The sequence below is a fragment of the Melospiza melodia genome, chromosome 23, assembly GCF_035770615.1.
Source record: "Melospiza melodia melodia isolate bMelMel2 chromosome 23, bMelMel2.pri, whole genome shotgun sequence".
In the NCBI taxonomy this organism is placed as follows: Eukaryota; Metazoa; Chordata; class Aves; order Passeriformes; family Passerellidae; genus Melospiza; species Melospiza melodia.
Genome location: NC_086216.1, coordinates 8,898,507 through 8,925,652, shown reverse-complemented (window position 1 = coordinate 8,925,652; position 27,146 = coordinate 8,898,507). Strand labels below are relative to the sequence as shown.

The following is a 27,146-nucleotide window of genomic DNA, read 5'->3' as shown; positions in this document are numbered from 1 at the left end:
CCCGGTGAGGGATTTCCCTCCCACTCTGACTGGCAAAAAGAAGAGCTGTGGGCATTGACCACATTGGGATTCACAAATTGTGACCTTTTGGCTGGGTCTTTGTGCTGGAATCTGCTGCCAGTCAAGGCCTGACATTCCTGACATAGAACTGGGACGTTGACACATTGGCTGTGAATGAAACACCCACAGGGTGGATGAGGAGTCAGGAAAAGATGAGCACATTCCCAAATCTTTCATAGGAAAAATGACTCAGGGCATTCTGGCTGTGCAGCACCGTGTTCCATCTTTGTGTGGGATCAGGAGGGGTCCCCCAAGGGGAAGGAAGGCACTGGGGAACCATCCAGGGATGGAGCAGCACTGGGAATCTCCTCTGGGTTTGAGCTCAGGGAGTTCAGCTCTTCTCCCACTTTGGCAGGGGATGGTCCAGCCAAGCCTGGCAGTTCAATGGCTTGGACCAGCAGCAGGAATTCCCTGGGAAATCTTCCCTTCCCTGCTCCTTTAGACCTTTGGAAGGAGCACTCAGAGGAATCTGTGTTTGGTTCATGCAGTTAGCACAGAATCATGGAATGGTTGTGTAGGAAAGGGTTAAAAATTGGGTTAAAAATCATCCAGTGCCACCCTCCACCATGGGCAGGGACCTTCCACCATCCCAGGTTTCTCCAAGCCCCTCCCAACCTGGCCTTCCTCATTTTCAGGACTCTGAGTCTGTCGCCACGATATTTAATGAAAAATACCTTTGCCAGGATTTTTCTCCTGAGAAGCTGAGAAGCCTCAGAGGAAAAGAAAAACAATAATTATCTGCTGCTGTGGAATGCCAGAGGTGCATCTTTGGTTGGTCTCATGGGGTTGTTTTTAATTAATGGCCAATCACAGTCCAGTTGTTAATTAATTAAAAACAATAAATATCTGCTGCTGTGGAATGCCAGAGGTGCATCTTTGGTTGGTCTCATGGGGTTGTTTTTAATTAATGGCCAATCACAGTCCAGTTGTTAATTAATTAAAAACAATAACTATCTGCTGCTGTGGAATGCCAGAGGTGCATCTTTGGTTGGTCTCATGGAGTTGTTTTTAATTAATGGCCAATCACAGTCCAGCTGTTTGGGACTCTCTGGCCAGTCACGAGATTTTATTATCATTCCATTCCTTTCCTTGCAAGCCTTTTGATGAAATCTTTTCTTCTATTCTTTTAGTATAGTTTTAATACATAATTTTCTTTTAATATAATATATATCATAAAACAATAAATCAGCCTTCTGAAACATGGAGTCAAGATTCTCATCTCTTCCCTCGTCCTGGGACCCCTGCACACCACCACATGAGACGAGTTCAGGGGAGCCCAAAACCCACAGAAAATGGGACACTCATCCTCATTTCCCCTCCTTCTTTAGTTAAAACCTGAATTAAATACTCATGGCTTGGGTGAAATGATTCCTGCCTAAAATTCCACCCAAAATTCCCTCCCACCTGGGTCCCTCAGCTCCTCACCTGGTTCTGGAAGCCCATGGCTGGCACATTGCACCTCACAGCAGCATCCTCCTCGTGGTTGCAGCCCTGGGACTCGGTGTTGAACTTGCAGTCCGTGACCGACTTCTCAAAGCCCGTGCAGTCGATCTCGTTCAGGTGGATGGGACCCATTCCTTGGGGAAAAAAACAGGGGAAAAAATCCTTTTGTGTGGTGAGGGAACACCCCAGCAGGTTGTGAACACCACAGTGACCTCCAGCATTCTAAACTTGGAAAAAAAATCTGCTGATTTTTTGTAAAACTAAAGCAAAAATCTGCGAAGTTATTGTTATAATTTCACAGTTAAATTCTTTCCAGTATTCTCTGCGGCTCAAGCATGTAAGAATCCCAGGAAAAACCAAGTTTCCACTGTTTCATAATTTACAAACTTCACAAATTGTGACCTTTTGGCTGGGTCTTTGTGCTGGAATCTGCTTCCAGTCAAGGCCTGACATTCCTGACACAGAACTGGGACGTTGACACGTTGGCTGTGAATGAAACACCCACAGGGTGGATGAGGAGTCAGGAAAAGAAATCTGGGGCAGGTCGAGGATTCCAGCACTGAGGGAAACAGCAGAGAACAGCTGCAGAGAACGGGCTCGAGGTGCTGGCAGAAAAATGGAATAATTTGGGTCTTCTCAGGATAAGCAGCAGCAGAAAATTGAAACTTCAATCAGAAAAGATCCTCCTGCAAAACTCAGCTCCTGCTTCCAAAACTGGTTAGAAAGAACAACAAGGCAGAGATGTGGATGTGTTGGGTTTAATTTCACCCACAATTTACTAATGGGGTTTGGGCAGCTTGGCCAGCCCTGTGTCCACCCCTCACACCACAGCTGGGCAGGGTGGGAGGACATTCCTGGGAATGGGAATCTTGTCCCTTTTTTTGCCTCTCTCTCATTAAAATCCCGTTTGTGGTTCCCATGTGGAGCTGGCAGCCCTTCCCAGTGATTCTGCAGCCCCCAAAGGGCTGAGGGGGAGCAAAGCCCTGACCAGAACTGGAGGGAGAAGCTCCAGGAATGCAGGAGGGAGCCAGGCCAGCATCCCCAGCCTGGCAAAGCCATTCCAGTGGGGTGGCAAAGGTGGCAAAGATGACAAAGGACAAGGGCAGAGCCTCTCTCTGAGCCGGAGAACCCTGGCAGGGCTGCTCTTCTTGGGGAAATTATGGCAGATGGGGGCACAGAAATGGAGCCAAATGCTGAAATGTGAGGAAAATTGTATTTCCTCCCATACCTAAAAACCCCAGGATTAGGCCTGTCCATCCAACATTTGCCTTCACCAACTCCTTGGAGTTTAATTCCAGGATATCAACACATCCATGTGTCATTGTCATATTTTCTGAAAAATCTCTTTGCCCAAGATTCTCCTCCTGGGAAGCTGAGAAGCCTCAAAAAATTAAACCAATAATTATCTGATTTGCTTCTCCTGTGTTTTGCTGCTTTGAAACATGGTTGGAGATTGTTTATCCAACATGTGAATTGTTTTAATTTAATGACCAATCATGGCCAGGCTGTATTGGTACTCTGGAAGCAGTCACGAGTTTTTCTTTATTATCTTTTAGCCTTCTGTCTGGATCTTTTCTCTCTTCTTTAGTATAGTATTCTTTAATATAATACAGATCATAAAATAATAAATAAGCCTTCTAAAAACATGGAGTCAGATGCATCACTCCTCCCTTCGATGGAGGTCTCTGAAAATACCACATCCATGAGCTCTGGGCTCAGTGTCTCCTCCTTTTAAAAAATTTAAAAAAAGACTGGATGTGGCACTTGGTGCCATGATCTAGTTGAACAGTTAGAACATCGGCTGGACTTGATGATCTTATAGGTCTCTTCCAGCCTTGAACTTCTGTGATTCTGTGATTCCTTTTGTGGAAATAAGGGTGAATTGTTTAATGTGGGTCTATGAAAGGTGGATAAATCCTTTCCCACACCCTGAGTTCTGTGGAAGGCACTGCTCTCCCACTCTGCCTTAACTTTTTCCTTCTCCAGGCAGCACTGACAGAACCAGAGGACACGGTCTCAAAGCTGAGCCAAGGGAAATATCACAGATTGGATATTAGGAAAAAGTTTTTTATGGAAAGAGTGATAAAGAATAGAATAAATTCTGGAATGTTCTGCCCAGGGAGGTGGTAGAGTCACCACCCCTGGGTGTGTTTAACACAGCCTGGATGTGGCACTGGGTGCCAGGGTTTGGTTGAAGAGTTGGGGCTGGGTTGGACTCGATGATCTTGAAGGTCTCTTCCAACCCAGTGATTCTGTGATTCTGTGAATTCTGTGAACTGGGACTCCCAGTTCAGCAACTGGGAGCTGATTTAGCCTGCAAAATCCAGCCTCCCACGCCCATGGTGAGGCTGCTCCTTCAAAGCACCCTCAGAAAACCCCAATTCCCTGGGGTGCAGCTGGAACAGAATAAAGTGTAAACAGGGACACGGCGTGGAGAGCCTGGGGAGCTCCCTGAGCATCCACGGCCAGAAAATAAAAATCTCCTTTTCCAACCAAAACGTGACCCTGTGGCTGCTAGAGGGACATCACCCACCCCAGGGGACACTCCTGACAGGGAGAACTGATGGATGAGAGAAGGGAAAGAAAAAAAAATGGGAAGGGAAGCGTGTGGGAAGGCAGAGGGAGATTCCAGGCTGTGGGACAGCGCGTTCCACGTTCTCCTCCCTCACGTGGCAGCCCCAGGATGATGGAGCTGTTTCCTACATCCCCTTAAACACATCAGCAAATTCCAGCCCGCCACAAAGAGGGTTTTTGGCAAATCCAGTGGGTTTGGTCAAATTTTAAAGCTTCCCAGACTCGGGACACCCACGTGTTTTTTCCTTCTGTCCCCTTCCCTAAGCTGAAGGAATTTCCCCCATTCCTTTATTCTCAATTTTCCCCCGTTCCTTTATTCTCAAATTTTCCCCCATTCCTTTATTCTCAAATTTTTCCCCATACCTTTACTCTCAAATTTTCTCCATTCCTTTAGTCTCAAAATTTCCCCCATTCCTTTATTCTCAATTTTCCCCCATTCCTTTATTCTCAAATTTCCCCCCATTCCTTTATTCTCAAATTTTTCCCCATACCTTTACTCTCAAATTTTCTCCATTCCTTTAGTCTCAAAATTTCCCCCATTCCTTTATTCTCACAACAAAGTTTTGGTGTAAATTTTTTTGTTACTTTCACAAAAAGGATTTGGTGTCCTTTTTTTTGTGATTATTTTCACAACGAGGGCTTGGTGTAATTTTTTTTTAGTTATTCTCCCAAGGGTTTGGCGTCCTTTTTTTTGGTTATTCTCACCAGGTCATGGTGTCTTCTGTTTTGGTTTTGTTTGTTTGTTTGTTTTTCTTTGGTTATTTTCACAACAAGGGTTTGGTTTAAATATTGAAACTTTTAATTTTTTTTATTCTCACAACAAGAATTTTGTGTGCTTTTTGAATTTTTTTTTTTATTTCCACCCTGGGAACAGGGTGTGGGAATCACCAGGTGGTTTCAATTCACCTTTGACCACTTTTGGGATTTAAACCAACTCCCAAAGACAGGAAATCCAAACCCAGACCTGGCTCTGAGCTGTTCAAATGCCCTTCTATTTATAATGAGCTAAATTACTGTCCTGCTCTTAAATTGGAGCGTTTGAAGTCTGACTCCAGGACTCATTTTTTGCCAGGAACCTTCTAGTAATGCATTACATCATGGTGTGGTTCTGGAGAACTCAAAGGGAATTTCAGAGCTGCAGATGAGATAATGAAAAATTAATTACTGGAACAATGATGAGTTGTTAAGAATTAATTACTGGGAGGCTGAATTTGACCTTTTGCTCAGGAGCAGCTGCCTGAGAAAAAGGTCAAACTCATCATCCCCAGGCGTTTTTTTCAGGGAATCTTTTTAAGTCACAGAATTCCAGTCTGGCCCCAAGAGGCTTATTAAGGTTAGAGAAGAAATTCCTGGTCCTCAAATTGAGCATCCTGATGAAAATCCACTGTGCCCTGAATTATGGGATGTTCTTGGGGTTGGGACATTCCTTAATTCACGGCACCGGTGAAAGAAATGAGGGATTTTTCTTTACAAACAAGCTGTGGGTCTGCTGATGAATAAACCTGGATACTGAGAGATGAAAGAAACAATGGGAGGAACCAGAAATTCCATGGGAATTCCACTGATGGGCACAAGGAAAAGACAAAGGGGGATAGATTAGAAGGGGGTCTGGATTAGGGGATTTGGGAAGTCTGTGCCTCTCAAGTACCTCAGCCAATGGGAAATGAGAGGGAGAAATTAGGATTGAAAGGAGTCTCAAATTATTGGAGGATGAAGAGATCCCCATGGCTGCTCCCTGTATTGGAATAAAGTACCAGGACTCCTCTGTCTCCTTTTTGGACATATACCTCTGGTGTTTGGGGATGAATTTGGTGTCTGGGGATGAATTTGGTGTTTGGGGATAAATTTGATGTCTGGAGTTTGGGAATGAATCTGGTGTCTGGTGTTTGGGGATGAATTTGGTGTCTGGGGATGAATTTGGTGTTTAGGGATGAATTTGGTGTCAGTGTTTGGGGATGAATTTGGTGTTTGGTGTTTGGGGATGAATTTGGGGATGTATTTGGTGTTTGGTGGATGAATTCGGTGTCTGGTGTTTGGGGATGGATTTGGTGTCTGTGTTTGGGGATGAATTTGGTGCTTGGAGATGAATTTGAGGATGAATTTGGTGTTTGGTGTCTGGGGATGAATTTGGTGTTTGGGGATGAATTTGGCGTTTAGGGATGAATTTGGTGTTTGGGGATGAATTTGGTGTCTGGGGATGAATTTGGTGTTTAGGGATGAATTTGGTGTCTGGTGCTTGGGGATGAATTTGGGGATGAACTTGGTGTCTGGGGATGAATTTGGTGTCTGCTGTCTGGGGATGAACTCTCCTGAGCCCAGGGCTCCCAGGAGCTGTGTTGGAGCTCCTGGAGTGTGGTGGATCTCCCAGGAGCTGTGGTGGATCTCCCTGGAGTGTGGTGGATCTCCCTGGAGTGTGGTGGATCTCCCTGGAGTGTGGTGGATCTCCCCGGAGTGTGGTGGAGCTCCCTGGAGTGTGGTGGAGCTCCCTGGAGTGTGGTGGAGCTCCCTGGAGTGTGCTGGAGTGTGGTGGAGCTCACCTTGGCCCAGCCTGGCCCCCGTGATGGCCTCCTTGGCGCTGCCAAAGCCCAGCTCCCGGCACACCACGCTGGCCGACACCAGGTTCCAGTTGTCGTCGCACACCGTGCCCCACTCGCCATTCTTCAGCACCTCCACGCGGCCTTCGCCCGTGTTGGCTCCTCCCTTGAGCCTCACCAGGGGCTGCTGCAAGACACAGACACAGGAGGGGTGATGCCCTTTGGGTTTGGCCTTTGTTACAAATGCAGAATTCACAGAATTCCCAGAATTTGCAGAATTCACAGAATCACAGAATCACTGCGTTGGAAGAGACCTTCAAGACCATCAAGTCCAAGCCAGCCCCAGCACCTCAACTAAACCCAGTGCCACATCCAGGCTTGTTTTAAACACACCCAGGGATGGTGACTCCACCACCTCCCTGGGCAGGCCACATATTTATAAATATGTGTTGGGATCCATAAAATTAGAGGGTTTTTATCTATACCCCCTGTAGAGATGTACTTATCCTTGTGGGGGCGTTTTGTGGATATCTTTCCATAACTGCTCCTTGAAGGCCTTCAAATAAAGATTCTCTTTTATATTCAGGATGTTCAGGGATGAACTCTCCTGAGCCCAGGGCTCCCAGGAGCTGTGTTGGAGCTCCCTGGAGCTGTGTTGGAGCTCCCTGGAGTGTGGTGGAGCTCCCTGGAGTGTGGTGGAGCTCCCTGGAGTGTGGTGGAGCTCCTGGAGCTGTGTTGGAGCTCCCTGGAGCTGTGGTGGAGCTCCCAGGAGTGTGTTGGATCTCCCTGGAGTGTGTTTGAGCTCCTGGAGTGTGGTGGAGCTGGAGTGTGGCCTTTGTTACAAATGCAGAATTCGCAGAATTCACAGAATTTGCAGAATTCACAGAATCACAGAATCACTGCGTTGGAAGAGACCTTCGAGACCATCAAGTCCAACCCAGCCCCAGCACCTCAACTAAACCCAGTGCCACATCCAGGCTTGTTTTAAACACACCCAGGGATGGTGATTCCACCACCTCCCTGGGCAGGCCACATATTTATAAATATGTGTTGGGATCCATAAAATTAGAGGGTTTTTATCTATACCCCCTATAGATATGTACTTATCCTTGTGGGGGCGTTTTGTGGATCTCTTTCCATAACTGCTCCTTGAAGGCCTTCAAATAAAGATTCTCTTTTATATTCTTCCTTACTAAAATTGTCTCAATTTTCCTTTCCAGGTTGGGAAAAGTACAACACTGGGGCGACTTCCACCCTTTTCAGGGGTTATTTATGGAAATCTGGGCCTAAAAATTATCATAGAATCACTCGAGACACCTTAAAAAATCCATCACATAATTCAATGCCTGAAAGTGCTGGATGAAAGGAGATTTTTATCTGCAAAGGTTTTGGTGAGCATGGATTTGTTTCTCACACCTCACGTGTGGGCAGAGAATAAAAAAACCCATCCCAGTTCTCTGCAGATGTTGGATTTAGGCACATTTTTCCATCCTGCAAAAAATGGAATAAAAACATTTCTCATATTCCTTGGGAGCTTTGCAGGAGGGTTGGGAATGGCCCTGAGCCCACCAGTGCCCAGCTCTCACCCCTGGCTGCCCTAAAGAGCTTTATTTGCTGTTCACACCTCCAGCCCTGGCTTAATCCAGCACCAATGTTGAGCTCAAGCCCTGTAAAACCTGCCTGAGTGCTCAGCTCTGACCAATAATAATATATAAACAATATGTAATAAATAATAATGAAAAAATAAACAATAAATGAAAAGTGGAATAGAAAATCTGACATTTGCAGCCAGAAATGCCCAGCTGAGTGGCAGCTCCAGTTCCTCTCATTTCTGGGAATATAATATAATATAATATAATATAATATAATATAATATAATATAATATAATATAATATAATATAATATAATATAATATAATATAATATAATATAATATAATATAATATAATATAATATAATATAATATAATATAATATAATATAATATAATATAATATAATATAATATAATATAATATAATTTATATATAATATAGTTAAATTGTATTTAACTATATTATATAAAAATTATATTATATTATATTATATTATATTATATTATATTATATTATATTATATTATATTATATTATATTATATTATATTAATAATTTAGTTATTATCTGTTAATCACCTACTCCTCTCTTCAGTGCCAGGCAGGGAGCTGCCAATTCCTGCTGCACCCCAGACCTGGCTTGAGGTGGTGAGAGCACAGCTTTATGTTTGGGAACACCAAAAATCCTTTGCTTTTCCAACTGGGATCATGCCTGGAGCTTTTTCCCTGGCTGGGGTCACACCAAGGACGTGCAAAGCCCAAACAAAGGCTTAAGGAATTACTTGGCAGCGCGTGCGGCTCGGGAGATTAACAATGATTTACAAAACCTTTCACCTCCCGGGCCTAAATCCTGCAAGCTCTGCTGCAGGGAAGAGCTTGGGATCCAGGCAGGGATTGCATTATTCCCACCAATAATTTTTCCCATTATTTTCCCATTATTGGCACCTGGGAAGAGCCCAGAGACCCCCTAAAACCACCCAGGAACAGCCACAAAATCCAAATTTCACAAATCCACAAAATTCTACAATCGAAACCTCAGAGATTCCCCATCCATCCCAAGGCTGCAGCTGGAATATTTCCCCTGGCACCCACCTAGGCCGTGTTTGCTGCTGGTTAAGCTGTCCTCTCCTAGCCCTGACACTGGGAATATCCAATTCCAGCCTTGTTTTCCAATATTTTCGCATCTCCTGGGATTTTTACGCCTCGCTCAGCGCTCTCCTCCTCACCAGACTAAACAAACCCAGCTTTCCAAGCTCTCTGTGTTTTCCCAGTCTCCCCCCAGGACATTTCCTCGCCGAGGACGTGGAGGTGGAGGAAATGCCAGCTGATTTCCACAGGGTGATTCCAGCAGAATTCCAGAGCTCGTGGAACAGCACAGCCGGGCACGGGTTCAGCTGGCTCAGAGCAGCTCCAACAGGAACGTGACCCAGGGATTCCCTCACTCCTCTCTCCCAGCTCTGCCAGCTGCCCTGGGAGCTGCTCTCCCACCCTTTGGAGGCGGGAGATGGAGGGGAGAACCTGGAATTTGGGAGGGTGTGAGCTCAGCTGGGCGTGCAGGGAGGTGGGAATTGCAGAGGGGAATTGTTGTGGGAGTTGGTGGTGAATGTTACACCCCTAGGTGTAACACCCTGGTGAATGTGGTGGTGAACATTACACCCCCAGGGGTGTCGCAGACATTTCTTCACAGAAATCCTTTCTTTCGGATTTCTGCGTCTTCTGGAGGGCAGAGGCCTCCGAAGAGAAGGTAAACAATTATTGTCAGCTGCTGTGGAATGTAATGGGATGCACCTTGATTGGCTCATGCTTCTTGTTTATAATTAAGGGCCAATCACAAAGTGTAAGCCAGGGACTTAGTCCTTGGACACAACTTTGTCATAGATTTTTTTTCTATCTATTCTTAGCCTAGCCTAGCAGCTCTGCAAACCTCTCTCTATATTCTATTAGTATAGTAATAATGTATTATATATAATATCTTAATAAATCAGCCTTCTGATCACGAAACAAGATTCACTGTCTTTCTCTCACCACCAGCGACCCACACAGGCACGGTTATACAGGGGTTTCCTGCTCTAACTGGAAACTGGATGGGATATTGGGAAGAAATTCCTCCCTGTGAGGGTGGTGAGGGGCTGGATGGAATTCCCAGAGCAGCCCCTGGATCCCTGGCAGTGCCAAGGCCAGGCTGGACAGGGCTTGGAGCCACCTGGGACAGTGGAGGTGTCCCTGCCCATGGCAGGGGTGGAATGGGATGGACTTTGACGTCCCTTCCAACCCAAAAACCATCCCATAATTCTGTTTTCACATCTCTCAGCAGATGCTGCAGGAACAGCCCTGAACTCTGGGAATCTGCTGGGCAGGAAGGCCTGGAGGGACAGGAGGACACAGGGAATGGCTTCCCACTGCCAGAGGGAAGGAATAGATGAGATTGTTAGGAAGGAATTCTTCTGTAGCACAGTGGTGAGGCCCTGGCATGGAATTCCCAGAGCAGCTGTAGCTGTCCCTGGATCCCTGGCAGTGCCAAGGCCAGGCTGGACAGAGCAACCTGGGACAGTGGAGGTGTCCCTGCCCATGGCAGGGGTGGAATGGGATGGACTTTGACGTCCCTTCCAACCCAAAAACCATCCCATAATTCTGTTTTCACATCTCTCAGCAGATGCTGCAGGAACAGCCCTGAACTCTGAGAATCTGCTGGGCAGGGAGGGCTGGAGGGACAGGACACAGACATGTTTTATGAAAAATCCTTTCCTTAGGATTTTTCCTCCTGAGAAGCTGAGAGGCCTCAGGAAAGAAACGCAAACAATGGTTATCTGCTGCTGTGGAATGCAACAGGGGCATCTGGGATTGGTCTCATGGGGTTGTTTGTAATTAATGCCAATCACAGTCAGCTGGCTCAGACTCAAGCCTTTGTTATCATTCTTTCTTTTTCTATTCTTAGCCAGCCTTCTGATGAAATCCTTTCTTCTATTCTTTTAGCATAGTTTTAATATAATATATATCATAAAATAATAAATCAAGCCTTCTGAAACATGGAGTCAGATATCCTTGTCTCTTCCCTCATCCTTGGACACCTGGGAACACCGTCACGGGACAGGACACAGGGAATGGCTTCCCACTGCCAGAGGGAATGGACAGATCAGATTTTGGGAAGGAATTCTTCCCTGGAACAGCAGTGAAGTCCTGGGATGGAATTCCCAGGGAAGCTGTGGCTGCCTCATCCCTGGAATGAGGGATGGGATAGATATTGGGAAGGAATTCTTCCCTGGAACAGCAGTGAGGTCCTGGGATGGAATTCCCAGGGAAGCTGTGGCTGCCTCATCCCTGGAAGCGCCCAAGGCCAGGTTGGAACAAACCCAGCAGAAAGCATCCTGCCCACGACTGGGGGTGGGATCAGACAGTTTTTAAGGTTTTTCCAGCCCATTTTGGGGCTGCTCCCTGCTCACCTCCTGCCTGAAGGCCTTTCGGAAGCCGCTGTGGCTGCTGGGCGCGAAGGCGCGGCCGGGCACGCAGCTGACCACCGCGGGCATCCCGTTGTCACAGCTGCTGTTCTTCCCCGGGCCCGTCAGGTGGTTCCCCAGCTTGCAGCTGGAAATGTGGGCCTCGTTCCCGCTGCACTCCATGGAGTAAGCCCAGTAGTGCTGCTTCCTTCTGCTGGCAAACATCCTGAAAGGAGTCAAGGGGAAGGGGAGAAGTTAGGGATCTGCAAACAAATGGATTTTGCTAAATTTTGTGTTGAAGATTGCAATGCAAGATGTCTTCAATTACCATCTGTATGGCAGATTGCCTTTGTCAAGTGGGCAGTTTGACTTATCTCTCTCTTTGAGTGACCACAATCACACCTCCCTGGGGGGGGGACATCTGCTGATAAGAGGCCATTGAATGTCACTGCATGGCTGATAAGAACAACAGCATCCCATTGGGAGATGTGAGCCCAGAGGGAGGAGCCAAGCATTCCTGCCTGGATATAATCTGGAGATTCTGGAACACCAGCCAAGCATTCCTACCTGGATATAATCTGGGGATTCTGGAACAGCAGCCAAGCATTCCTACCTGGATATAATCTGGGGATTCTGGAACAGCAGCCAAGCATTCCTGCCTGGATATAATCTGGGGATTCTGGAACACCAGCCAAGCATTCCTACCTGGATATAATCTGGGGATTCTGGAACACCAGCCAAGCATTCCTGCCTGGATATAATCTGGAGATTCTGGAACAGCAGCCAAGCATTCCTACCTGGATATAATCTGGAGATTCTGGAACACCAGCACGGCTTCTGCACTGGATTTCCCAGAGGAACAGCAGCTGCCTCTGCCCCTGGATCTCCAGAGGAGACTCCACCCTTGTCCAGGATCCCTGCTCCAGCAGAACCAGCCCTGACACTGCAGGAGGGCTGAGCCACAATTCCAATGGCACTGCTGCCAACATCCTGACCCACAGGGTGTCAGGCTGGGTTCTGACTCTGGCAGTGTTGTTTTAGTTCACTGCATTGATTATTTTATCCTTTATCTTTTTTTTTCTTTTCCTTGTTAAACAACTCTGATTTCCTGCTCCCAAATTTTTGCCTGAGAGCCCCTTAATTTAAAATTTATAGCAATTTGGAGGGGTGGGGAGGGTTTACATTCTCCATTTCAGGGGAGGGTCCTGCCTTCCTTAGCAGACTCCTGTCTTTCCAAACCAAGACATTTTGGGAGGAAAAATGCCCGAGGATGAAGTGAGGATTGGACAGGATTATTTGGAGGCTGATCTGTGTCCCCTGTACAGGCTACAAGGAACAGGGAACAGGAAGCTTTGGTTCCACAGGTAAACCAGAAGTATACTGGGCCATGGACATCACAAGAGGTAAACCAGACAAACAGGTAACCCTCACACATCCTAATGGTGATTCTATTCCTAAGAACTAAAACTCACAGTTGACACTGGAGCAGATGTAACCATCATTTCAAACACAATATGGCCAAAACATCGGCTGAATATGGCCATTGTCTAACAAAAACTCCTCAATCTGCAAAAAACTCTCAACAGATCTGTTCATCCACACCATGACTCTGTTGAGGTGTCACTTAAGCTTGGAAAAGACCTCCAAGATCATCAAGTCCGACCACTTTAAAGGAAATAAATCCCTGCAAGAGCTAAAAAGTCTGAGCAGGAATCAAAGCTGCAGCTCCAGCAAATGACACATTCCCAGCAGTGCAGATCCCACCCAAGGCAGGGACAGGGATCAGCTAATTCCAAATGGACCAAGAGGATTTGTGCAGATAACTGGGTGTGGGATCTCAGCACCTCAGGACTGAGGTGCAGAGTGGCCGAGACCACCCTTGGGGGGCTCGGGGGTCCTGGGATGTTGCCAGAAGTGTCTGGTGGCTGCACTTTGATCCTTGCACGGGAGACGACACCTGTATGAGGATGGGGGGATTTCACTGGGTGAATGGTGGAGGGATGGGTTAATTAGAGTGTGAAACACAGGGTTTGGGATTTCTGTACAGGGGGGTCTAAAGAAGTGAGATGGAGGAATTGGGGTGTGTCCTGTTCTTCTTCTTCTTCTTCTTGGCCTCCATCTTCTGTGGTGGTGGTGGCACTTTGGGATTGGTTATTACTAGAAGTGCACCGGTTAATAAGGGTAGAAGGTATTGGGGAAAAATGATAAATATTGTATACGTAACTTCGGGTATAAAGATAAGTGACCGCCCCGGGGGCTCTCAGTGTGCTCATGGCTGGCTGCTGTGCAGACCTCTGTTGGGCTGAAAGAAAATCTTTTAGATAAACAATTAATAAACACCGAGACCGAGAAAAGATCAGAAGTCTCTCCTCGTCCTTTGAAGCGCCGGACTGTCCAAGGCCACCCTGGGCCTTTCCAGGCCACCTAAACAGCCGAGAAACCGACAACTGGGCTGGAGAGCCCCCAGAACAACCTTCTCCTTTTGCTGCCCAGCAGCTATCAGCTGGGATTGGGAAAAATCCAAAGCCTCTCCGAGTCTGTGTTAACAACCTGAGAGCAATTTCCGAGAGCACGAGCAATTCCCCTGCTGGCTTGTTCACAGCAGAGCAGCTTGGCAGCAGCTCCTGCTTCTCACTCCCAAACTTCCTGGAGCTGCTCCAGGCACTCCTGAGGAGGCAGGGGCACGTGTGGTCAACTGGGAAGGGAAGGGATCCAGCTCCATCCTGACTGGGAGGCTGCTGGGGTGGAGAGGAATAGAAATGTGGGTCAGGTCGGGCTCAAAAAGGAATTAAAACCAGGGAGGGCTCAGGGGAGCCCACGCCCTGCTGGGATCTCCACGTGGCTCTGTGTGATCCCAGTGCTGCTCCTCATTCCAGGAGTCTCTGCCACGCAGAGCTGGGATGCAGGGATGAGCTGTGATAAATGGCACAGCAAGGTGGGTGGAATTTGGGGATGAAAGCAGCAGTTGTGCTTTGCTGCAGCAGAGAGAGCCTGGGGAGTGGCTGGAGAGGGGCAAAGAGCTTTTCTGAGGGGGCTTTTGGGACCCCACTGAGCAGGTCCAGCCTTTCCCAGGTTTTCCATTTAGGATTTAGATTTTGCAGGGTCACGGATGTTTGAGGGGACACTTTTCTCCCCTGTGCTCTCTGAGCTCTGCTGCCCAGCTCAGCATTTCTCCAGGCTCTCCTGGCTCCCAGCCTCTCACTAATCCTTCCTGGAACCCGATCTGCCTGGGGATGGATCCAGGCTGGAGAGGGAGCTGCAGCTGCATCCCATGATGCTGGAAAAGGATGAAGCAGGGCTGAGATCCATCCCAGGGAGCAGCAGCGGGACCCTGCCTGACCTGTGGGGAGCAGTGGCTGTCAGAACCCACCTCTGGCACTGCAGAGCTGTCAGGGACTCCCTGAACCGAGAAAAAAAAAATGATGGGAAAGTAGGAATAGAGTTAAAATTTAAAAAATAAACCCAAGGAGGATGCAATAAAAGCAGCCACTTCCCTGCCATGCTCAGGACAGAAGGGAGGACCTGGAGGAGCATTTCCATCCTTCACAGACAGGTCCAGAGAGCTCCATGAACTCCAGAGCAGACAAGAACCAGCCTGACTTAGGGAAGCAGGGCTGGGGATGCCTTAGAATAGCAAACAATGACCTCATCCTGGAAATTTCATGAGGCAGCAACATCTGGATGGTATTAACAGCCCTCGGGAGGCTGGGGAGAAATAAAACCCCACCTCGTGTCCCCAGACTGAATCTATGTTAAAAAAGCAGAATTCAGCTGATCTTTACAGCCAGAATCTCAGGGCTTTGCTGATGTTTTGTTTTTAACACAAAAGGGTCCAGCTGGGAGCAGTGGGAGCCCAGGGTGATGCTGCTCAGGTCAGAGGTGGGAATGAACATTCCTGCTGGGAGAGTTTGGCCAGTTCCAGGTCAAGCTGGAATTCAAACCATTTCTACTGGTGAGGAGAGAGGGATTTTCATCCCAGAAAAGCTCTGAGCAAAGCTCAGGTGGAGCTCTGTGGGAAGGGTTGGTTAAGGAGCACTCAGGGTACCCCACGATTCCATGACTTGGGGAGCAGAGAACAAATCATTGCACACAAACTGCAGGAGAATTCACCCAAATCCCGCTGAGCAGAGACTGGGGAGCTCCTCCTCAGGGCTGTGAGCAGAGGTTTCAGCCCTTGGGAAACTCCTGAAGTTATCAAGGTGCTGCCTTCAGCCTCAGGGAGGAGAGAGGGAAGCCAGGCCCACCAAAACTCTTCAGACCCTGGATTTCCCAGGGGAAAACACCCAGGAGGGTTCCAACTGCAAATACTGAAGTGAGGAGCTGCCCAGCACCTCTGACTGGGTTTGTATCAGGGTGAGCAGACTGGTTGAACTGGGAGTAGCTGTTTGATCCTGGAGCCATTTCTTTGTCAAGTCACAAAGATCTCAAAAAGGCACCAGGTCTGTCTCGCTGATCCCAAATTTCTCCTCTCTCCATCAGCAAAATGCATTAAATCCTGTTTTCCCAGCCAGAGCAGGAACTGGGAGGAGGAGTTACAGCAGCTCCTATATAAAAGCCACTGTGAGGAATGAACAAGAGCAGGGACTCAACTTTAGATTTGTTTCATTTCCGAACATAAATTGTGCTGTCAGCTCCAGAGGCCGAGTTACAGTCAGGAATAAACCCCTGGCAGCGGGACAACGATGAACTCACTTGTTTTCTTTTGAGCAAGATCCATCTGCAAATCATTTCACCTCCCAGCATTGTGCAGGAGCAGAGCTGGGCAGTGGGATGGGGGGGATGTGGGAAGGGGCAGCCTTGGCCAGCAGAAACCTGATCCCCGCTTTTCTCCTGGCTGTGGAGGAGGAGTGGGGAAAGATCTGCTCCAGGGAGAAGGGGATCCTCAAATTAAAGGGAGGCATGGGGAGAAAGGACTTTCCTGCAGCTTCACATTCACAGGGAGAGGGGATTCAGCTCCAGGATGAGCTTCTCCCTCTCCAAAACAAACCATCCCCTGGCCCAGGTGAGAAGGTGCCACTGGTCATCATCCCAGTGCCTTGACCACAAACCCAAGGTCATTCCCAGCCCAGAACTGGGAGCTTTCCCAGTAACACCAGCTGAACACGATGCACCCGCCCAGAACACAGAGGGAACCGGCCCAAGGAAGAATTCAGCTTTTAAACTCTGCTGACAAACAAAACTGTGCAGCTGCCAAAGCTTTACAAGCCTCTCCCACCCAATAAAACGCCATCCCCGTTTTTTTTCCCAACCTGGGATAATGTTCTGCGTGTTTTCCAAAATATTTGTGGGTGCTGGAGCCCAGCAAGGCTGAAAACAAGGAAAGGGAGGGAGCTCTTGGGGCACTGAGGCTCTTCAGCAGCAGAGATCTCCTGGGCTGGGATTTGGGAGCACTTCATGTTCCTAATTCCAGCTCAGTTCAGTGGGATTTTCAGCAGTGCTGAGCTGCTGCTGAACAACCTTCTGTCAGTCTTTCCATTTCCATGTGTCCCAGAGACAGGACAGCTCCTGAGCACACTTTTACTCGAGGCAGATGGCTCCAGATGCTGCAGTTAATGCTTTTCTTGGAAAGGCCACAACTGGAAGCAGGAAAAATCTATTTTGTCTGTCTGGAGGTGATTTATTCCCTGCTCCTGCAGGGGATGGGAATCTCAGGGATGGGTTTGAGGGAAATGTGCTGCACTGGTGGAAGCAAAACCTGAAACTGCTGTCCAGGGCAACAAACTCCCTGCTCGTCTCCCTGAATTCCAGTGGGTTCTTTATTCCTGATTTTCCCTGTGTGGCTTTGGGTTATTCCAAGGCAAGGACCTCTCCAGCAGATTGGGATCTTGCTAATGAAAGAAATGAAACACGGCCAGGCTGATCCAGAGGGAATGTTCAGAAATAGCAATTCCACAGGCCTGAAGGAGCAGGAAAACCACAGCCCCTGCCTGGGGCCTTCAGCCCTCCCCTGGAGCTGCTTCCCCACTCCCCAGGTCACAGAGCAGCAAAGAAACCAGACAGAATTTCATTTAAACTCTTTTACATCTGCTGCAGGGTGTTTTTCCTAGGCAACAGTGTGGGAAGAGCCCAGTCTGGGATGAGGCTTGGTGACAAAAAGCAAACAGAAGCAATGACAACAAAAAAGCTCCTGGCTCCCAAAGAACAGGAAACACAGCCTAAACCTTTTCGCCTGCAGCTCAGAAAACACAATGTTCTCCCTGTAAATCACTGCTTTCTTCCTTCATTCTAAAGGAATCTGCAAATCCAGGCAGGAAAAGCAGCACCGAGATCACAGAGAACCCTTTTCCCAGCACCTTCTGGGATGCACAGACAGGAATTGCACTCGGGGTGGGAAGGAGGAAGCTGGGCACAAGGAAGCACAAAAAGGCTCATTTCATTCCAAGGTGACTTTCTGGGAGCTCCCAGCACATCCAGAACTGATCCCACCTCTGGATTTCTGCACAGGGATGGGGTGAGCAGTTGGAGACTTCACATTATGGAATGCCAGGACCCAGGGAATGGCTTCAAATGGACAGAGGGCAGGGTGAGCTGGGAGATGGAGGAGGAATTCCTGCCTGGGAGGGTGGGGAGGGGCTGGGATGGAATTCCCAGGGAAGCTGTGGCTGCCCTTGGATCCCTGGAAGTGTCCAAGGCCAGGCTGGACAGTGGGAGCTGTCCCTGCCCATGGCAGGGGTGGCACAGCGTGACTTTTAAGGTCCCTTCCAACACAAATCATTCCAGAATTCCCTGGAGAGGGACTGGGGACAAAGGATGGAGGGACAGGACACAGGGAATGGCTCCCACTGCCACAGGGCAGGGATGGATGGGATATTGGGCAGGAATTGTTCCCTGGCAGGGAATTCCCAGAGCAGCTGTGGCTGCCCCTGGATCCCTGGAAGTGTCCAAGGACAGCTTGGAGCAACCTGGTCTTGTGGCAGGTGTCCCTGCCATGGCAGGGGTGGCACTGGATGGGCTGTAAATCCCCTCCAACCCAAACATTCCATGATTTTCTCACAGCTGATGGATTTACTGGCACAGTGGGAGAAGTTTGGTTCCATCCCTGCCCTGCCCACCACACAGAGCTCATCCCTGCTGGAGGAAATGTTCATCCTCAAGCTGGTATTACAAAATACAAATATTTTTTGGGCCAAGTGTCCCATCTCCAATCCCAGGCCCTGTCAAACACTGATAGTCATCAAGGCCTGCATCCCATGGATGAGGATCAAAGGCCTCCCCTGCCTGCACCAGGAAACGCTGGACATTCCAAACATTCACACAAACGAAAAATCCCATCTGGAGGAACCAGGCAGTCGGAGCTGTTCCTCCCCCAGGGTCCCCCACCTGCCAGTCTGCCTTGGGAACAAGGCCCTGAGTGTTCCAGGGAATGGCTGTGGCTCCACCCAGCCCTGCCCTTACTTGTAGACGTTGGTGTTGTATTTCCTCTCGCTGGGGAAGCCGAACATCCCGCAGACCACCCGGGAATTCTTCATGGTCCAGTGCCTGTCACAGATCTGCTTCCAGGTGCCCTCGTCCTTCACCTCCACGTAGCCCTCGGTGACAGGGACCCGCTTGCGGTAGGTGGCCAGGATGGCGCGGATCCGGATGTCCTCCACCTGGATGTTCATGTTCTGTGGGTGGGAAATAAACGGGAATGACGCTGGATTGGAGGGAAATGGGCTGGAGGGAAATGAGTTTCCAGGTGGGATCACAGCCCAATCATGGTCAAGTTCTGTGGGTGGAAAATAAACGGGAATGATGCTGGATTGGTGTGGTGGTGTCTGAGGGTCCCCAGGATGAGGGAAGAGATGAGAATCTTGACTCCATGTTTTATTGTGTTGTGATTGCAGGATTTACCCCAGAACTTTGGATCCCTCCCTGATAATTCCCTGCCAGGTGTGTCAGTCACCTCTCCTTTCCCCTCCCAGCACTGTCTGTCAATCCTGGCATTCCAGAATTGGCAGCTCCAAAGGATGCCCTCTACCCCTGGGGGCATTGGGACATCCAGGTGTCCTTTGTCCCTTTGTCCTTCCCCTCCTGTCCCTGCTTGGTGGCTCCCTGCCCCTTCCCTGCCCCTCTCCCCGGGGTTCAAAGGAGCAGCAACCACGGGCTCAGGGAGTTCTGTTGGAGCTGGTGCTGCATTCAGAGGCCTGTGGGCCAGAATAAAGCTCTGGGTCCAAACCCTCCATCAGAACCGACTCCTTTCCTTCACCATCGCCTCAAAGCTTCTCCACAGAGGAAAACCTGAGGAGCAGCCCCTGTTATGGGGGGCAGCTCCATCCCAGCACCACCAGAGCTCCTGCAGGCCTGCACTTGTCCCCACGGGCCCAGTGCAGCACCCAGCCAGGCAAAAGTGTCTCTGGGGTGAAACACCACACACCCAGCCAGCCCAAAATGTCTGTGGGGTGAAACACCACACACCCACAGCCAAAAGTGTCTGTGGGGTGAAACACCACACACCCACAGCCCAAAGTGTCTGTGGGGTGAAACACCACACACCCACAGCCAAAAGTGTCTGTGGGGTGAAACACCACACACCCAGCCAGGCAAAAGTGTCTGTGGGGTGAAACACCACACACCCACAGCCAAAAGTGTCTGTGGGGTGAAACACCACACACCCAGCCAGCCCAAAGTGTCTGTGGGGTGAAACACCACACACCCAGCCAGCCCAAAGTGTCTGTGGGGTGAAACACCACATACCCAGCCAGCCCAAAGTGTCTGTGGGGTGAAACATCACAGTGCTGCTATTTGGTTCAGCAGCAAGGCCCAAACAAGCCAAGGCACGTCCTGTCCACAATGTTGGTAAATATTTCAACAACTCTTACAAGGCTGATTTATTATTTTATGATATATAGTATATTAAAAGAAAATTATGTACTAAAACTATACTAAAAAAAGAGCAAGGAGGCATCAGAAGGCTAGAAAGGAATGAATAATAAAATCTTGTGACTGACTACAAAGTCTGACACAGCTGGCTGTCATTGGCCAATTATTAAAAACAATTCACATGCAACCAATCAAAGATGCACCTGTTGGTAAGCAACCTTCAGACCACATTCCACAGCAATCAGAAAATTATTGTTTACATTCCATTTCTGAGGTCTCTCAGCTTCTCAGGAGAAAAATCCTAGCGAAAGGATTTTCATAAAATATGTCAGTGACAGATTGGAGGGAAATGGGCTGTGAGCTTCCAGGTGAGATCACAGCCCAATTGTGGTCAAGTTCTGTGGGTGGAAATAAACAGGAATGATGCTGGATTGTAGGGAAATGGGTTTTGGAAATTCCAGGTGGGGTCCCAGACCTGCTGTGGTCAGGTAGGGCAGACAGGATGAGGTGTTGAGGAAGGGACGGGGCAGGGAGGCAGAGAAGTGACAGGAAAACAGAGATTCAGACTTCAAGAGGGCAGGGTTAGATGGATATTTGGAATACATTCTTCCCTGAAAGGGGCTGGGAAGGAATTCCCAGAGAAGCTGTGGCTGTCCCTGGATCCCTGGAAGTGTCCAAGGCAAGGTTGGAGCAACCTGGGATAGTGGAAGGTGTCCCTGTCATGGCAGGGATGGAATGATTTTTAAGCTCCCTTCCAACCAAAACCTTTCTGGGGTTTTATGAAACAAACCTTTCCACCTTGTGTAAATCCATCCTCTGGAAGAAGATTCTTTTTCTCATTAAAAAAAAAGCTCTAATTTATTTTGTAAGTAGCCCTATAACAAATCTGCTTTGTCACTTCAATTCCAAGCGCTGTTTTCACCTTAATTTAGCTCCTGCTCCTGTGTAAATTAATCAAGCTCAGCTTTGTTAGGGCCAGCCTTGCTCACAGAATCATTCCGGGCGCAGGGAGGTGGGAGCCCGGCAGGGGAAGGACTTTGGGGTTTTCATCCAAAGCCATGATTTCATGTGGAATCTGGGATTCCAATGTGCTGACAGCAGCATTTGTCTGGCTCCTCCTCCACGGCCTGGGACAGCGAGTGAGTCATGGAAGGTGAATGGATTTCACATATGGCACCTACGTGAGGACACAGAGCAGCCCTGCAAGACTCCGGGGGCAAATCCTGGCTGGAGGGGGCAAATTTCCCTGGAAAATATCCCTGAGTGTAAGACTGAGGGCACAAAGCAGCCCTGCAGGGCTTCAGGGGCAAATCCTGGCTGAAGGGGGCAAATCCAGGCTGGAAAAGTTCCTTGAGGGCACAAACCAGACCTGGAGAGCTCCAGGGGCAAATCCTGCCTGGAGGGGGCAAATTTCCCTGGAAAATATCCCTGAGTGTAAAACCTGAGGGCACAAAGCAGCCCTGCAGGGCCTCAGGGGCAAATCCTGGCTGAAGGGGGCAAATCCAGGCTGGAAAAGTTCCTTGAGGGCACAAACCAGACCTGGAGAGCTCCAGGGGCAAATCCTGCCTGGAAAAGATCCCTGAGGGCAAAAATCAGACCTGCAGGGCCACCGGGCAAATCCTCGCTGGAGGGGGCAAATCCTGGCTGGAAAAGATCCCTGAGGGCAAAAAACCCAGATCTTCAGAAACACAGAGGCAGATCCTGGCTGGAAAATACCTGTGAGAGCAAAAATCAGACCTGAAGAGCCACAGGGGCAAATCTTTGCTGGAGGGGGCAAATCTTGGCTGGGAAATATCCCTGAGGGCACAAACCTGCCCTGCAGGGCCCCATGAGAAAATCCAGGCTGGGAAAGTTCCCTGAGGGCAAAAATCATCCCTGCAGAGCCACAGAAGGAAATGCTGGCTGGAAAATATCCCTGAGGGCAAAAATCAGACCTGCAGGACTTCAGGGGCAAATCCTCACTGGAGGGGACAAATACTGGCTGGAATAGATCCCTGAGGGCACAAACCAGACCTGAAGAGCCACAGAGGCAAATCCTGGCTGGAAAATACCCCTGAGGACACCAACCAACCCTGCAGGGCCCTAGGGGCAAATCCTGAATGGAAAAGGTCCCTGAGGGCAAAAATCAGACCTGCAGGGCCCCAGGGGCAAATCCTCACTGAAGGGGGCAAGTGCTGGATGGAAAATACCCCTGAGGGCACAAACCAACCCTGCAGGGCCCCAGGGGAAAATCCTGACTGGAAAAGATTCCTGAGGGCAAAAACCAGCCCTGAAGAGCCACAGAAGGAAATGCTGGCTGAAAAATACTTGTGAGGCCACAAACCAGTCCTGCAGGACTTCAGGGGTGAATCCTGTCTGGAGGGGACAAATTCAGGCTGGACCAGATCCCTAAGGGCACAAACCAGACCTGCAGAACCTCAGGGGCATATCCTGTCTGGGAAATATCCATGAGGGCAAAAACCAGACCTGCAGGGCCTCAGGAGAAACTCCAGGCTGAAAAATATCCCTGAAGGCAAAAATCAGCCCTACAGGGCCCCAGGGGCAAATCCTGGCAGGAAAAGATCCCTGAGGGCACAAAGCAGACCTGCAGGACTTCAGGGGCAAATCCAGGGCACATCCAGGGAAAGATCCCTGAGGGAAAACCCGACCTGAAGAGCCACAGAAGCAAATCCAGGCTGGAAAAGTTCCCTAAGGGCAAAAGACAGCCCTGCGGAGCCTCAGAGGCAAATCCTGGCTGAAGGGGGCAAATCTTAGCTGGGAAATATCCCTGAGGGCACAAAGCAGCCCTGCAGGACTTCAGGGGCAAATCCTCACTGGAGGGGGAAAATCCATGCTGGAACAGATCCCTGAGGGCACAAACCAGACCTGAAGAGCCACAGAGGCAACTCCTGGCTGTAAAAGATCCCTGAGGGCACAAACCGGACCTGCAGAGCCCCAGGGGCAAATCCTGGATGGAAAATATCCCTTAGGGTACAAACTAGCCCTGCATGGGCAAATCCTGGCTCAAGGGGGCAAATCCTGGCTAGAAAAGATCCCTGAGGGTACAAAGCAGGGCCTCAGGACAAACTCCTGGCTGCAAAATATCCCTGAAAGCAAAAAGCAGCCCTGCAGGTCTTCAGAGGCAAATCCTGTATGGAAAAGTTCCCTGAGGGCAAAAATCAGAACTGAAGGGCCTCAGGGGCAAATCTTGGCTGGAAAGACTTGTGCACAAAGCAGCCTTGCAGGACTTCAGGGGCAAATCCTGGCTGGAGGGGGCAAATCCAGGCTGGAAAAGATCCCTGAGGGCAAATCCTGGCTGAAAAATACCCACGAGGGCACAAAGCAGCCCTGCAGAGCCACAGAGGCGAATTCTGGCTGGAAAAGTTCCTCTGTGGCGAGTGGTTACAAAAGAGCTTCTGAAAAATGGACAAATTCCCTTCCAGGAGCCCTTTCCTTGTCAAATATGTGCAAACCCACGTGGTGCCGCTCGGGGTTACATCAGAACTGAGGAATCCTCGGATTCAGCCACTCGGAAAAGAAAAATTGCCCGGAGCTTTAAAGGGCCACGGGCCTCTGGTCAGGGCTCGCAGGGAGATTGGAGCAGAACCTGCTGGGTCCTGCAGATTCCATGGCTCAGCCATTCTCCAGATGCTTCCACCGGTGCTGATACAACAAACAGAGCCCAGGGAAGGGCAAAGAAAGAGGAAATGGGTCAGGGAGTGGGGCAAGGGGCAAGGAATGGCGTTGGCATCTCCTCCTCATCCTCAGCTCTGCCCACACCACCTTAGACAACTCACTTAAGGCTTCCCCCTTCCTTTTCCTTATTTCTCCTCCACCTTTCTGTCTTTTATTTTTCTACATTTACCACCCAGTTTTGCAAATCACTGATTCCCCCTCTCCCCCTCAGCTGCAGGAATTCAGTTCTCCAAAATCTGTGCTGGAACATCCCTCAACTCCTGGAAAACAGGATTTATCCAAAAGTGCTACTCACATAGGGCTCATAGGCCGGGCTCCAGTTTTGAAAGCTCTTGTAGCCCTCAAGAATTAAAAATAACCCCTGTGATACCTAAATTTGTTACATCTGAGGCAATTTCAGGTGTTCCAAGAGTCTGATGTAAGAGGGGATTTGAAACCTCTCCAGTGGAGCCCGAGAAATCCATTTGCAGCACGAAGTTTCTCCTGAGCTTGGCAGTTTCTCCTGAGCTTGGCAGCTTTTCCTAAAATCTTGCAGAGTTTTTGACTACGTGCTGTCAGGAAGGTATCGGAGCCTCAGGGCATTCCAGGCCTCCCCAGGCTGCTTTCCAAACCCTGCAACCCGCTTCTCCCTGGTGCAATTTAGGAAATGTTTCCAGCTTTTGCCTTGATGGAGAAATTGTGTTTACCCAGGGCTGTCAGAGGGAACTTTGTTCCCCTGTTTCTCCTACCCTGCCTCATTTTCTTCACCAGGAAAAAAAGTAATCGAAGCCTTAAATCTGCTTGGAAGCAGTTCTGGGTGCTGAAGATCTCCAAGTGTTTTTAATAAAAGCTTTTAAAAAGGATTAACCCAAAGGCCAGGGAGCCAACACTTCAAACTGTGCTGGAAAAGCACCTGGGAAAAGATGGGAAACAGGAGGAAATTTGCACTGGCAGCTGGGGAAGTGGGAGAGGGAGTTTTCCATCTGTGATTGTGGGATTTTTCCATGCTGTAGGAAGCCCTGGGTAGGTGTGAGAGCCACAGTTAGGTGAGGATCAGCTTTGCTGCACATTAAAGTGGCAGAAATGGGACATTTTCCTTCTAGAGCTGGCATCAGCAATGTGCTAAAGCCCACACATGGTTTTCAAAAGGGACAGCCCTGTCCCTTTTCCTTGGGTTTAGACCAGCTGGAGGCCACAGCCAGTTCACACCCAGGGGTGCTGCTCCAGGTGCTGAGTTTTGTGTTTTTGTGAGGAAGCTCAGCCCTCTTGAGTCCTGGGTCACTCCAGATGTTGAACATCTGCCTGGTGCTTCCCAGGATCAGCGTTCCCACGTTCCACCTCTTCCTCATCATTGAACATCCCTGTTCTGGCTACTGGGCCATCCCAGGGAATGTCATCCAGGTGGGAAACCTGGAAAACCCCCAAGGCCAACACAGGAGTCGAAGGACTTGATCTTGGAGGCCTTTTCAAGCCTTAAGGATTCCTGGGAGGGAGCAGCAATTCCCAAACTCCTTCTGTGCAGGAATCAGGTTCAGAGAGAGCAAAGTGCTTCTTCAAAAGCCAAAAAACCAGGGAATCCTATCCAGGATCCTGAGGATTCAACTCCAACCTCCTCCTGTGCAGGAATCAGGTTCAGAGAGAGCAAAGTGCTTCTTCAAAGGCCAAAAAACCAGGGAATCCTATCCAGGATCCTGAGGATTCAACTCCAACCTCCTCCTGTGCAGGAATCAGGTTCAGAGAGAGCAAAGTGCTTCTTCAAAGGCAAAAAAACCAGGGAATCCTACCCAGGATCCTGAGGATTCAGCTCCAGCCTCCTCCTGAGGATTCCCCTGCAGCAGGGAACAACAGAACCCCTAAAGCAGCCACGTTCTCATCGAGAATATTTGGGTTTTCCTCTCCTGATCCAACAGATTTGGGATTTCCTTTCCCTTCCCACTCCTCCAGCCGGGCTGGAGCTCTGTTCCCAAATCCCAACACAACCAGCCTGTCCCTGGATGCCAGAGGCTGAGGGGAGAGCACTGAGCAGGGTGACAAGGAACAATCCCTCCCTGCTGCACTCCTGCAGCTTCCAGGCGCCTCCACCTCATGGATTCTCCAAGCCAGAGGGTGGATTTTAATATTCCAAAACCCTGGATGGATCTGGGAAGGCCTTGCTGGGATTTATGGTGTCAGAGCATCAGGCAGAGAATGAAAAGAGCCCAGTGAGGCTGAGAAGGAGAAAAGTCACAGTGACGCAAAAAACCCCGAAAGCTTTTAAAAATGGGAAGCTTGGGAATGCTGGCAGTTACTTTGGGATTTGCCTGTTATTTTTGCAATTATTTCTGCAGCTTAACAAATCAAAAGAAGTTGTTCCAGCTGTTTCCAGAAAGAGCTCTGAGCACAGCAGGAGTAGGCTATCCATGACTCCAGAACTCAAGATCCCTGTATTTGCCATTCCAGGACTCAAAATCCCTGTATTTCCCATTCCAGGACTCAAGATCCCTGTATTTCCCATTCCAGGACTCAAGATCCCTGTATTATTCATTCCAGGACTCAAAATCCCTGTATTTCCCATTCCAGGACTCAAAATTCCTGTATTTCCCATTCCAGGACTCAAGATCCCTGTATTTCCCATTCCAGCACTCAAAATCCCTGTATTTCCCATTCCAGAATTTAAAATCCCTGTATTCCCCACTCCCTCTCAAGATCCCTGTATTTCCCACTCAAGCACTTGAGTATTCCCCATTCCAGCACTCAAAATCCCTGTATTTCCCACTCCAGCACTCAAAATCCCCATATTTCCCATTCCAGAATTTAAAATCCCTGTATTCCCCACTCCCTCTCAAGATCCCTGTATTTCTCACTCCAGCACTCAAGATCTCACAATTTCCCCCTCCAGGATTTCAAAGTCCTGGGTTTCCCCCTTCCAGGCTGGGCATTTGGACATTTCTTTCCTCCTGACTGGGCTGGCCCCTTGTTGTTTTTTTTTTTTTGTTGTTGTTTTTTTTTGGTTGGTTTTTTTTTTTTTTTTTTTTTTTTTTTTTTTTTTTTTTTTTTTTTTAATAGCAGTGAAAA

The 27,146-nt window shown here is 48.9% G+C and overlaps 1 protein-coding gene across 1 annotated transcript in view; it reads right to left on the bottom strand.

Annotated features, from left to right (window-relative positions):
• Positions 1 to 27,146, bottom strand: part of LOXL2 (lysyl oxidase like 2) — an 82,170-nt gene that overhangs the window by 17,138 nt on the left and 37,886 nt on the right. Inside the window, 4 exon segments of the mRNA XM_063175350.1 lie at positions 1,486 to 1,637; positions 6,615 to 6,798; positions 11,643 to 11,862; positions 19,032 to 19,243. Coding sequence (XP_063031420.1) covers positions 1,486 to 1,637; positions 6,615 to 6,798; positions 11,643 to 11,862; positions 19,032 to 19,243 — 768 coding nt within the window.